Source organism: Xiphophorus hellerii, chromosome 14 (genome assembly GCF_003331165.1).
Source record: "Xiphophorus hellerii strain 12219 chromosome 14, Xiphophorus_hellerii-4.1, whole genome shotgun sequence".
Taxonomy (NCBI): Eukaryota; Metazoa; Chordata; class Actinopteri; order Cyprinodontiformes; family Poeciliidae; genus Xiphophorus; species Xiphophorus hellerii.
This window is the reverse complement of record NC_045685.1, coordinates 1,597,304-1,609,831: the sequence shown is the minus strand read 5'-3', so window position 1 is coordinate 1,609,831 and position 12,528 is coordinate 1,597,304. Positions and strand designations below refer to the sequence as shown.

Genomic DNA, 12,528 nt, shown 5'->3' with positions numbered 1-12,528 from the left:
AAACTGTTTGGCCTTATTAAGCTAATATTGCAATAAAAAAATCTCCAGGTATTCTGATGTGATCATATAAAGCAAATATGGAGTTAAAAACAAGTTTAGAATGAAAGCATTGTAAACTTGTTGGATTTGGGCTCAGATTGTTGGATTTGGGGATCCTCAACAGAGGATGATTCGTTTTTCATTTACATAAACATCACTCTGTCCCCCAACATTACAGTACAGACATGGGAATCTTATCTCTGATCCATATGAAATGAGACGCCATACTTTGATCTGCTTTGATTTATTTCATCATCATGTGTTTGCAGATGGATTTATCACTGACAATAAAGTTACTGGAATGTATAAAAGGTTTTAAGATGAAACGCATTAAGGGCGATGGCTGGCTGTTGGATGATGTCACTTTTCACTGACACAGCTATTGGCTCTGAGTAGAGCCAGCAGCAGTCAATGTTTCCTGCTTAGGGGCCCCTCGGGAGCCATCTGCCAGTTCCAGCAGCACCTGAACAGTCTGGCCCAGCCGGCTCAGGCCCTCGTCTTCCAGGATGAGCTGTGGTGAACACAAGGAGTCCTGCCGGGGATACAATAGTAAACATGTAAGAAACATGCAGTGGGTTTCTGAATTTGCTGAGGATTGAAAGGTAGCTCTATTACTCCTGCTTCTCAGCAGAATTAATAATTCATGATTTAATTAATATCATCACAGCTTTGTAGTAAACATCCACACTTATTATTTATTAATAGCTCAACTGTCAAAATCTACATCAGTCTGCTCCTGTGGGCCTCTATGGGTTTGATCAGATTTGACTGACGTGGCTGGCAACATGAGCAACCTGGGATTGGATTGCTGAGGGAAGAAAAAATCTAAATTCTCCTGGGCTTTTTGTTCTGTTTATAAAAAAATATTTTCAAAAGATGAAATTGGTTAAGGTAAAAAATGTGCAGCAGAATTAGAGCAAATGGTGTTTTCTCTGCATCGTCTTTGACTCCAATCTGAATGTTAACATGTGAAACCATAGTTCCATCAGAATATAGATTGAGCCTAATTAGAGTCCATGTAACTGAATAGAGCATATTGTGTAATGGTATTAGTACAACAGATGAGAATGAATTTTACATGTGTCCAACTACCATCCACCTCATGGAATAAGAGTTTTTAAAGTAAAACTCTGAATAATTTTACATGTGAATAAACAATAGTTTATTAGAGCATTATTGCTCTCACTGATTTTTTTTTTTTAATTAAATGAGCTGCATAATGGTTCAGTTGAATTCATATGTAACTGAATTATTCATTATGATTTTTATCAGGAAATATAAACTCTCTTTTCCCTACCATTTCTGTATAAAATCATGTGCTTCTCCCACAGGCAGATGCTACTATGCAACAAAAATGTGAATATTTTAACAAAGGCAAAAAAAAAAATCAAGGACTGAAGCAACTAAAATCCTTACATCTGCCAATGAGAACATCTCTATGAAAACCAAGGTGGCATAAAATGTCAAACAGCAACTAAATTATTATTTCTGTAGCAAAGATCATAGGCCGAATAATTAATCTAGTCACCAAAAAATAATTACTTTTAAAAATTAATCATTTAATGTCATTTTAATAATTGTAAACACTATTATGTTTTAAATAGTTGTTTTTTTTTCAAAGTGGGCTTTTGTTGTCAATATCTTAACTGCAGCAATCACTTTTTAGGATGCAGATTAGTTTTAGAGCAGCACAAATATTTCATCCATCTCAAGTGTCACAGCTACACTGCTAGAAAACTACAGCTTCACATCCAGAACATAGTACAAATGGGTTTTATTTCCCAGCATGCTTTATATTGGATGGTCATTGTTATGGTTATCTCTAATGATTTTAAATATCACAATCATTTATTGTAGGAACTGTTAGAGATGGAAAAATCTGGCACTGATTTAAGTTTCAGAGGTCATGATAATTACAAAACTCTAGACTGATTTCTAGATTTGTTTTCTTTAATTTGAAATGAACGCTGGACTTGCTAAGCGACTTTTTGTATCCGATATCAAAGAATTGACTCTTTAAGTCCCAGAAATAAGATCTGTCTTTATCCAAGTTACATTTTGTTATGATACATTGCTACAGCAGTGGAGTTTATTACAAAAACTTAATATAAAGTGATAAGTTTTTTCTGGGAATTTTTGTGAATTGGCTAAATAAGCTGAACTGAAAATAAATCCCTTTCAACGCTATAGAGCAAGGTAAAGAGCGTGAGGTGAATGCATCCCAGTTTCCATCCTGCATATGTGTTGGCTGAGCATTATTCTACATCTAGCTCCTGGATTCATTTTAATAACAGAATACCCCTGATTGAACTATTCTGCAGCCTGATGCATATAGCTGGGGTTTAGATATAAAGAGCATGGGGAAGTTAATGCGTTAAAAAAATGAACTCTGTGGCAATCTGCATCAAAACATGTCATTTCAATCTGGTACACACTGAATACCAAAGCCATCCGCGCAAGCTGTCAAATGTGTTTATCGCCTGCAGATTTGACATGAAAAGCCATTAAATGAATCTTACTCCCACTTCCCTCTGAAACAAGCAGCCAGGCGGGTGAGGGGAGGAGGGACTACGCGCTCACTCAGATACATGGAAAAACAGAGCAACTTGGATGAAAAATTTCTGGTTGGAGCGATAATTAGTGTTTCTTTCTCAAAGCAGGCATTTTGGTTTTGCCCCAGGCTTCACTCCTTTTGGGAGTCAATCTTTAGGACAATTACATTTATATATAAAAGGAACATTGGTCAAAGTTCTCCAACTGCTCTATTCGGGGTTATCCCTCCAGCTACACCAATAACAACGCAACAGGCTAATGTCATAACATTTGTTACACTACTTGCAAGACCCCTAATATTTTTGGATTGGAAGAGAGCTACTCCTCATAAGCAGTGGGTAGAAGATGTCATGTTTCATCTGAAGCTTGAACATTTGAAACATACAGTCAATGACTCCGTTCAACTATACAATATCACCTGGCAGCCATTTCTTATGTATTTTGAGACAGAGTTCTCCTGATAGTCCTCCCACCCCACCCCTCTTACTAAATGTGTGATGTCAGCACCTGTTGTTTTGCTTTTGTCCGTTTCATTGTTTTTCTTACATGTTTAAAACCAATAAGATTTAAATAATAATAAAATAGGCAGAAGTGGTGACACATGGGCAAACCGTGGGCTGTGTAGGAGGCCTTAGACCTCAGCATGACCGTTACAGTGCACGTCATTTATTCTGTTAAAATAAATGAAATGCACAATATAAACATTTAAATAGTTTAAACTAATTTGTCTCTGCCTAACATCAGTTTTGCTTGTTGCTGCCTCTTGGCCAGGACTAATGAAATAGAGGTTTAATCTTAATTAGGTTGTTTATTCTGGTAAAATAAAGGTTAAATTAAAAATAATAATTAATTGAACTGTTCTTAAGAACAGGGGGGTCTCTGGTTCCCAGTGTCACTGGTGTGACGGAAAACAAAGGGAGGCCTTAGTCCTCAGCATGACCATCACAGCGCATTTCATTTATTCTGGTAAAATAAATTAAATGCACAATAAAAACATTTAAATATTTTAAACTAATTTGTCTGTGTTAGCCAGTGTGATGGGTGAAGGCCAATGAGGATATGTCTCATTCCTGAGATCTGTCCTCATTTCGCCATAACTTCTGAACCCACAAGGAACAGCTCATCATCTGGAATTTGTTTATATTTTGTAGCAGCAACACTAATTATGATTGGACGAGCACAAATCAATGTTATCATTGGATTAGGGCAGATGTTAGGAACTGAAGGTTTTTCTCAGTAAATGTAAAACATCTGAGTGTCTGCTGTCTGTACAGGATGGGTCAATGTTAAAGCAAACTGTTCAGAACAGTTAACCATTGTTATGGTTAATATAGATAACCATAACAATGGCCATCCAATATGAACAGACAGCCATGTTCATATCATACAAAGCCAGACAATTACCTTCAATATAGACAAAAATGTAAAACTCAATAAATAAATACAAAAGTATACATTTTCTGTGGGTGCCACTTTGCTGCTCTAGTCAGAGGTGCTAAAAGAAAATTGTCATGGGGGGCCACACCAGGCCATAAAGGCTTTGGGGAACGCACCTTATTATATATCTATATACAGTATATACATAGAGATATACACTCATATACAGTAGATATAGCTATATATTGAAGAATGTAAGAATTACAAGATTAAAGTTGTATTTTAACTCTGTTTTTGAAAATTTTCATATTTTTATTTTATCTTAATATGACCCCAATATGCTGTTGTAATATTTTTTTCTACTGTCTTGGTCTGGCCCTCCAACGACAATTTTCTGTAGGCGCCACTGGCAACAGCAGCAAAGTGGCAGGCGGGGAATAAAAATACTCATACAGATGAGTGATATCCATAAAATACAGTTGAAATTTACAATTGCAGTTATTAAACTAGCATAATGTTATGCAGATTTGGAGAAATGTACAAAAAGACAAGAATAAGAAAAACTGTAACTACTGTAATTTCCAGACTATAAACCACTACTTTTTCCACATACTTTCAAAGAAGCAATGCATGTTATTGATGCAGCACTTTGCTACATCCTGGATCAGCATGTGTCAGTCAGACCTGAGACAGGATCCCGGTCCGGTCCAAATGCCCAGTAGGTCGTCCGGATCATGTTCATATTCAGATCCTGTGGCCAGCAGGTACCACAGAGGACCAGACTGTCCACCTTTATTGCTAACCCCATGTGATCCTGAAGTCATCACTGCATCACTTCAACCCACCAACTGAATGCTTAGATTCTGTTTTGCAGGTGTGAAAACACCTTTGACCTTTAATATAGTTATGGTTATACGCCATAACAATTGTTATGGTGTAATAACACTGCAACACTTTATTTACTACACTGAAGGAAAAAACAGGATCTGATCAGTCTGAACTTCCTGTTTGCTGCAGACTAAATATTCTAAGAGTAACCTTTGAGGGTCATCATATAATGGACATGTTTGTTCCATCAAATATGTCCATTGACCAAAGTTAGTTTGGTCATAGCTTTCATCTAAACTGGTGTAGTGCATAGATGATCGGACTTCATGTGTTCCTGGAATCAGTATTTGTTAGAATGTACAGACCCCACCCACACCCCGCCCCACACACGCACACCCCGACATGTGAAGCAGGCAGACTGACGTGGAGACAGCAGCAGTACAAACCTCAGGGCTGTGTTCGACCTTTCCTCTGACCTTGGCTCAGCACACTTACCTGCTCAAACGCTGGCCAGGAAGAAGTGGAGATGAGAAGCCTACTGTTTGGAGAGCACACAGGAGCTTTTAAAGGAGGTGAAGCACAGAACAGACAGGATTCACTTCAGGGTATCTGTCCCCCCACCCCCACATCCAGCTCAGCACACAGCTTTACAGACATTTCTACTGTCCTAAACCAAGCTGTAAATAACGAGGGGAAAAAAAATACACATTGATTTATTTCATTGTTAGATTTGCTTTGGAGACGTCAGTCTGAGGAAAATAAAACAAGGAAATTCTAATCCAATTTGTTTCTGGTAATTGCATCAGCTATTGGCTTACTATAGGTCTGTTGATGAAGGTCCATGAAAAGCTAATAAAAGGACCTGGAGGCAACTGGAAACTGAGCGGGACGCTGAGGTGACTGCAGATACCCTGAGCACACAAACGTCATCGCTGATTAAGCAAAGGCACAACAGCAAGCTGGCACAAACAAAGCACAGGGTCAAAGTTTCAGTTTTAATCAGTTCTTTACACCAGAAAGGAAAACAGTCATTTACAGTCAAAAAGAGTGTTATGTGTAAAATACAATATTTCTGTTTTACTAACAAATGTAAAAATATAGTTTGGTCTAACCCAGTAAAGGAATTTTTGCAAATCCAGTATTCACTCAAAATATACATTTGAATTGAAATCATTCTCATAACAGCAGATTAATACAACAGATGGGAAGTTGTGACCTCATATAGAGCTCATATAACTGTTAAACCAGTTTAAATGCCCATCAATCAATCAATAAGCATTAAAAATTAAATATTGTATAAAAAAAAAAAATAATAATTATAAATTAGAATGGTGATGAGCATAGAAACAGTCTCCTAATATTCATTTGGGTTTCCTCTAATTCTCAGTAATACGGGACCCTTTCTTCTTCTCTAATGTTTGGTTCAAACTGCAGGAAGATTTAATGTTTGCTCCAGGTAGCTGAAAAAAATGAGAAACCAATTCTAAAATAAATCTTCTAGATGTTGCTGCAAGTAAAAAAAAAAAAACAAAAAAAAAAAAAACACTATGCCACTATGCTTTGGAAGTCAGGAATCAGATCTGGGATTGCTTGTGTTCCAGACGGTGCTCTCAAAGTGGTTGATAGCACAAAATGGTAGTTAGCACTAGGCTAACTATAGGTTAGCCTAGGTTTCTGTAACTAAACAAGGTTTTAGACATGTGGCAGTTGTGGTTATCCAATGTTGGATTGGATTTTGAGGTTGGGTTGTTGATACACTTCCAGCTTTCCCAAAAAGGATTTGAACTTCAGGGGGATTAACAACAAAGCATTCACACAATGTTGCCATGTTCTCTTACAGAGGCTGTACTCCAGGAGTGTCTGTTCCTTGTGCTGTTATTAAATATCCTATCTGCACTTGTTGCTGGAGATTAGATGTTTTTCTCTTAACCAGGAAAATGGAATAAAAATCAAAACCAAAATGTGAGATATTTTAGGCCTCTATTTTTAAAAAAGGAGAAAAACTAAACCTTTCACATTTTTAATGAGTGATTTACTTTGATGACACAGAAAATTTTAATTTTAATTTTAATTAAGTTTTAATTTTTAATAAATAGAAACATTTTTGCTGGTCTTGAATACTTGGTTTTGGCTAATATGTCAAAATGTTTGGACACCCCTGCTGTACACTATATGTGAGCGACTTAAGTCTCAACTACCAGTAAAGGGCAAAAAAAAGTCTTCTTCTAGCTTCCATTTGCAATTTAATGCTCTGCAGCAACATTTGGTGGTGAGGTTGTGGAGGAACCTCAGACTGGCCCACAGTTTTCTTGGTTAATTAGTTTTTTCTTGGAACACAGAAATGACTGAATATGAATGGAGCGCAGTGTTAGCAGCACTGGGTGGACATTAGGGGGCTTTTGTGAGATATTCCCCAGTGGAAGGCCGACAGCCTGTTCAGAAGGTGTGCAGAGCAGCAAAATCTGGACTGTTGAAAGGTTCAGAAGTTAAGTGGATGGTGGTAGATGTTTAAAGCGGCTGAAAATGTCAATCACTGGCTATTAAAGGGTTGGAATTTTGATCATGCAAAATGGTCATCTGCCACCATTTGTTTATGACTTCATTTTCTCAACTATAAAGGGAAGTTGTGGTTATGAGGAGCATCTTAACTGCAGTAGAGAACATGTCACTGACCCCAGTGGAGGTGATTGAAGCAAGAAGCAGGGATGTAAACCTAGACTTCTACCATTCATCTACAGCAGGTGAGAGATACTGACTGCTCACAACCTCTCCACAATAACCTGGTTCTCAATATATATATATATATATATATATATATATATATATATATATATATATATATATATATATATATATATATATAGTTAAAGATCAGAGGACATATTTTGAGAATAAATTCATATTAATTTTATTTGCACTTTTCTGTTTAGACATTAAATTTGTTCCATCTTTCTGTAATAGTTGCAGTTTAAGCTGTTCTGACCAAATCTCCTACAATCCTGCAGTAAATGTTGCCTTTACGCTCCACATGATAATGAGTTCTAATGTGAGTTTATCTGCAGGCCCTGACCTTCTATATGAGCTAAGACAACAGAGGGTGACTGTGTGCTGGAAGCTGCAGAGGCTGTCTTGCGGTTTGGTAGATGTGGAGCCAAGAGAAAACCAAAGCTTCACTGTTAGCTTAACTTATAATAATTAAATATTAATCTGCTGCAATTTTGAATTTCTGAACTAATTTCCTCAGAAAGCCTCTGCTGCTTCCACACAAACCAAAGAAAATCATAATAAATATAAATAAATGCAATAATTTAATAAGCCGTTTACATTTATACAAGTCAGCAGGTCAAACAGACCAGTGCCAACAACAAGGACTTCACACACACAACTTCCTGGAAGGCTCTGTACCGACTGGGGAGAGCTGATGGAGCAACAGAGCCATCTGTTGCTCCCACGTAAAACAGCATGCATAAAACCAATCTCATTGTTGGGCACTTTTTGCCCGGCACATTCAGCAGCACACACCAACACTTCACATCCAACATTGAACTTGCATTTTTCGAAGGGCTAAAAATCACATTCACAGTTCAGGAAACTGAGGAAGAAATGCTGGAGCTCCTCTGGAGGCACAAAGAGTTCAGCTGACTTCCAGAACCACAGAGTGACCAGATCACAGAGGCTTCCAGGTGAGACAGGGCATGTGAAACACCTGGAACACCTGGAGATGCATGGCTCAATTTGTAGTTTTTTGCAACTTGAAGCTGCATTAATCAGCATAATATGGTTTTGGAACTGTGAGATGAAAATCACAGTAGATGTCATTGTTTAGCTCTACGTATTAATCTGACTAAGAACTCTACTGGGTAAACATCTTGTCATGACTTTCATGCACATATATTATGATGCAGAATGCAGATTAATTATGATCTAGGAGAATAACATAAATACTCTAATATTGCGTATTTGTTTCATAGAAAGGATGGCTGGAGCCTTTGGCGACATTACCATTTTCAAAAACTTTTAAATCTATCAACAAGAAAATGTTCCCGATAAGTCATAAATATCACATCTTCATTCTCTCTGTATGGAAAAATGAAAACAAATCAAATCAGATGGAAAACTGGGACTTTTTTAGCCTAAAACTGCTAGTAGAATCAGAATAATCTAGAAGAACTCGACAAATGAATTGGGCCTGATGTGTCACACGCTTACAAATTAATACATCTTTTATTGCAGCAGCATAATCTCACACATACAAATGTAGAAAAATCAACCCTTTCATCAGTGCATTTATTCAGTCACTTAAGAAATAATGGTCTAAATTACAAATGGTTGTTATGGTAACTGCTGATAATATTTTTAAATGAACACAACTTAAGCTTCTTTTTTTTTTTAAATCATATGTAACCTTTTAAGTTCACCAGAGTTTCTGGGAACTTGTAGTTAGTAATTCAGGACTTCCTGTTTCCCTGGGGAATACATATGATGTGACACAGAGGTCCATTTCTTTTGAGGAGCCATATGGTCACCACACACAGTGAGCAGGATGAAGATGGAGGTAGAAACAAGTCAAAAGCTCTACAACAACCATTAGATTGCTGTCTAATGGTTGCAATGGGCATCACTAGTTAGTTAGTGATGCCCTACCATCACTAACTAACATGTAGAGTTTGCTGAACTCTGCAAAGACTTTAAGCAGGACTGAGCTTTGGACAGATGAGGCCGAGCTTCTCAGGAACAAACACTTTGCTATAAAATGAATCACATTCCAGCTGTTAAACATGGTGGAGGACCTGTGATGTCCTGGGTCCATTTGTAGTCCAGAGCCTAGAAACTGAGTGCATGACATCATGAGCTAACATTTGAAATTAAAAAATGTGATAATGTGTACCTGAAGAAAAAAAAAGATAGTTATTTCCACAGAACAATGATCCAAATGGAGACAGAAATGGTTCAGCAGACACAAGGTCAACCTGCTGCCATGGTGACATAAACCCTGTGGCGAACCTGTGGGTTGATCTGAAGGAGAGAGAGAAATGATCAGAGATCTGAAATGATCCCTCTGTCTGTAGAACTGTATTCTGTTAAAGGTTACTGGAGAAGACTGGGAGGAAATGTTTACACCAGGGAAACTAATGATTTGTCTGTTGCTGTTATGGTGACAACTAATAAATGGATAAATGTCCTCAAAATAAAAGTTGGATTTCTCCAGAATGTCAGTTTATACTACTGCAATAAAAGATCCATTTATCCTGATGTTTTTACACATTTCCACCAGGGCTCCAACAAACTGACCCGCATCGTTAGAGGAAAAATGAAATATTGAACATGCTGGGTTTGCAGCATGTTTATCACTGACGCACTGAAGGAAAGGACGAACAGCCTTTAGTCTGAAAAATAAACCCATCAGAGAGTGAGCTGCCTCTGATCAAGCTTCCAACTGGAGCTGAAGCGGTTCAAGAACAGCCCTGAACACAGAGTGCATGTATATCTACCTGCTCAGATCATATCAGATAAGTTCAGATAGATCTACTAAATAACGTTCAGGATTTCCTGCAGCTCTGTTAGATCTGGTTTTTCTGTTCCAGCCTCTCTTTGTGCTGCCAACAAGCTCTGTTTCAGACACACCTTGCAACTTTTCTCAGCATGCCGTGCTTTATATAACCACAGCTCCATCTGGCTCTGTCTCCCCATCCATCCTGCCAGTCAGTGTTCTTCATGGCTGCAACCGGAGCAGTCAGAGCAGTCGAGGGCCTCTGCTCTACAGTCATGGTGTGTATTTGACACACACACTGCTCACATGGCTCCAGAGACAGCTACAGGGTTCTGAGGTGCTGCACTAGGTGAGCAGATAGCAGTAGGTGGCGTAGAGGAGCGCCATGACGCAGCAGTAAAACAATAGGAAGTCTGGCGACAGCAGCAAGGAAGAGGAGGAGGAAGTTGAAGATGCAGGGGCCCAGTGGTGGGGGGGGCGCTCCTCCTCCACAGCCAGCAAGGCTGTCACACAGCGCAGAACACCGGGCAGCTTACACAGAAGCACATCAGAGCACACACACATTTCAGACTGGACACACACACACGCACACACACAGGGGGAAACATGGTTAGAACATCAGGAAACAGTGATGAAGCAGCAGTCAGGTGAGGACTGATGAGAACATCAAGAGTCAGTCCACACCTGAGGATACACACACACGCAGACACGCCAACAGATGCTGTCAGCACATGAACCTCTCCTCTCCTCTGCTTCAGAAAGGTAAACACTGATCCCAAAACAGAACAGCTCCTTACCTCAGGGACTCCCAGCTTGCGACAAGCAGTGATGAAGTTTTCAATGTTCAGTCGAGATTTAGCTGAACTCAGTTTGGGCTGGAGAGGAAACATAACATTTGATGTCACCTTTCTGAGCCCTTGCAGTGGAGTTTAAGAGGAAGGAGGCAGGAATGGGCTGATCAGCACTCACCACTGCAGGGGAGGGGATGTGGATGATTGACACGGAGCGAGGCCGGATCTGATTGACCAGCTGGCAGAGGACGGTTCCGTTGGACAGAGCCTCGCCCAGGTCCTCTGGCAGACTGGTCTTCAGTCGAGACTCTAAGGTCTGAGGGCCAGGACACAGTTAGGCTTCATGTTTATGTGCAACAAGGATTTCTAAGAGGATGACAGCTAACAGCTGCATCGATAAATCAGACAGAAGTCATCAGTCAATATGGACATGAGAAACCGAGCTAATCTCTGAACATCAGCCACCGTCTCCTCCTGATCTGGGGTGAGAGGCTGACTGACACACCTGCACATCTGCACGTGTGGTTACCAGGGGCAGGGCTTCAGGGGGATATACAGTGAACCCTCGCTATATCGCGGTTCACCTTTCACGGTCTCGCTGCATCACAGATTTGCATCGTGCATTGTGTTCTGCATTCTGATTGGCTAAACAGTCTCTCCGCTTCTTCTCTACCTGTGTGTCAATAACGTCGCGGTTTAAAATGTAAACGTACGTAAAACAGCTTGCCAAATTTAAGTTTGCAAATTCTCTTGCAATTTCAAGAATCTTTTTGCCCAGAAGAAAAAAGAGCGACAACAACTACCGATAACTATGTTCTTCTCTTGAAAAAACACACCTGCACCGCGGGCTTTAGAAGAAAAAAAACGCTACAGAGTGGAGTCAGGATGCAGCGGCTCAGTCAGAAGAGCAGTGAAATACACGTGAGTCACTATTTGTCCAACTGTACTTTGTTGTTTTTTTTTTCAAAATCATTTTTTATTTTCTCCCGTTCTAATCCAATGACTCGGGTCGCAGTGGGGTGGTGCTGATCTCCACAATTTGAAGCCTTCAGATCGTATTGATGATTAAAATTATTATTTTACAGTACAGTAGTTATTTGTAAAATATAAAAAAACGTTAATACTGTACTTTTATTTGTTAAACAAATGCTTGGGCCTGTAAAAAGAGTATTTCATTGTATAATAATTGTAAAAAAAAATAAAGGTTACTACTTCATGGATTTCGCCTATCACGGGTTCTTTTTGGAACGTAACCCCCGCGAAAAACGAGGGATCACTGTATAGGTAATTTTTTAAAATTTATTTAATGCCTTGAAATTGGGCCTCTGCCTTTTTAAAAACCCCTGCTCTTTCTGAAACTCCGCCTTCAGGAAGTCATCACAACATGGCTCCTATATTAACCCTTTAGCAACATCTTTACCACTGAGAAGTAGCTCCTATAATGAGCTC

General features: G+C 39.0%; 1 protein-coding gene across 2 annotated transcripts in view; it reads right to left on the bottom strand.

The window, feature by feature from the left end:
- Positions 1–267: 267 nt before the first annotated feature.
- lrch4 (leucine-rich repeats and calponin homology (CH) domain containing 4) overlaps positions 268–12,528 on the bottom strand; it is a 65,154-nt gene continuing 52,893 nt past the window's right edge. Inside the window, exons 16-18 of one of the 2 annotated variants that reach the window (XM_032583220.1) lie at positions 11,258–11,395; positions 11,086–11,163; positions 268–571 (exon numbers count right to left, since the gene is read on the bottom strand). In XM_032583220.1, coding sequence (XP_032439111.1) covers positions 419–571; positions 11,086–11,163; positions 11,258–11,395 — 369 coding nt within the window. In that variant the 3' untranslated portion in view covers positions 268–418. Of the gene's footprint in view, positions 572–7,689; positions 10,859–11,085; positions 11,164–11,257; positions 11,396–12,528 lie in introns of those variants that run through there. The other variant, XM_032583219.1, reaches the window with a different exon arrangement.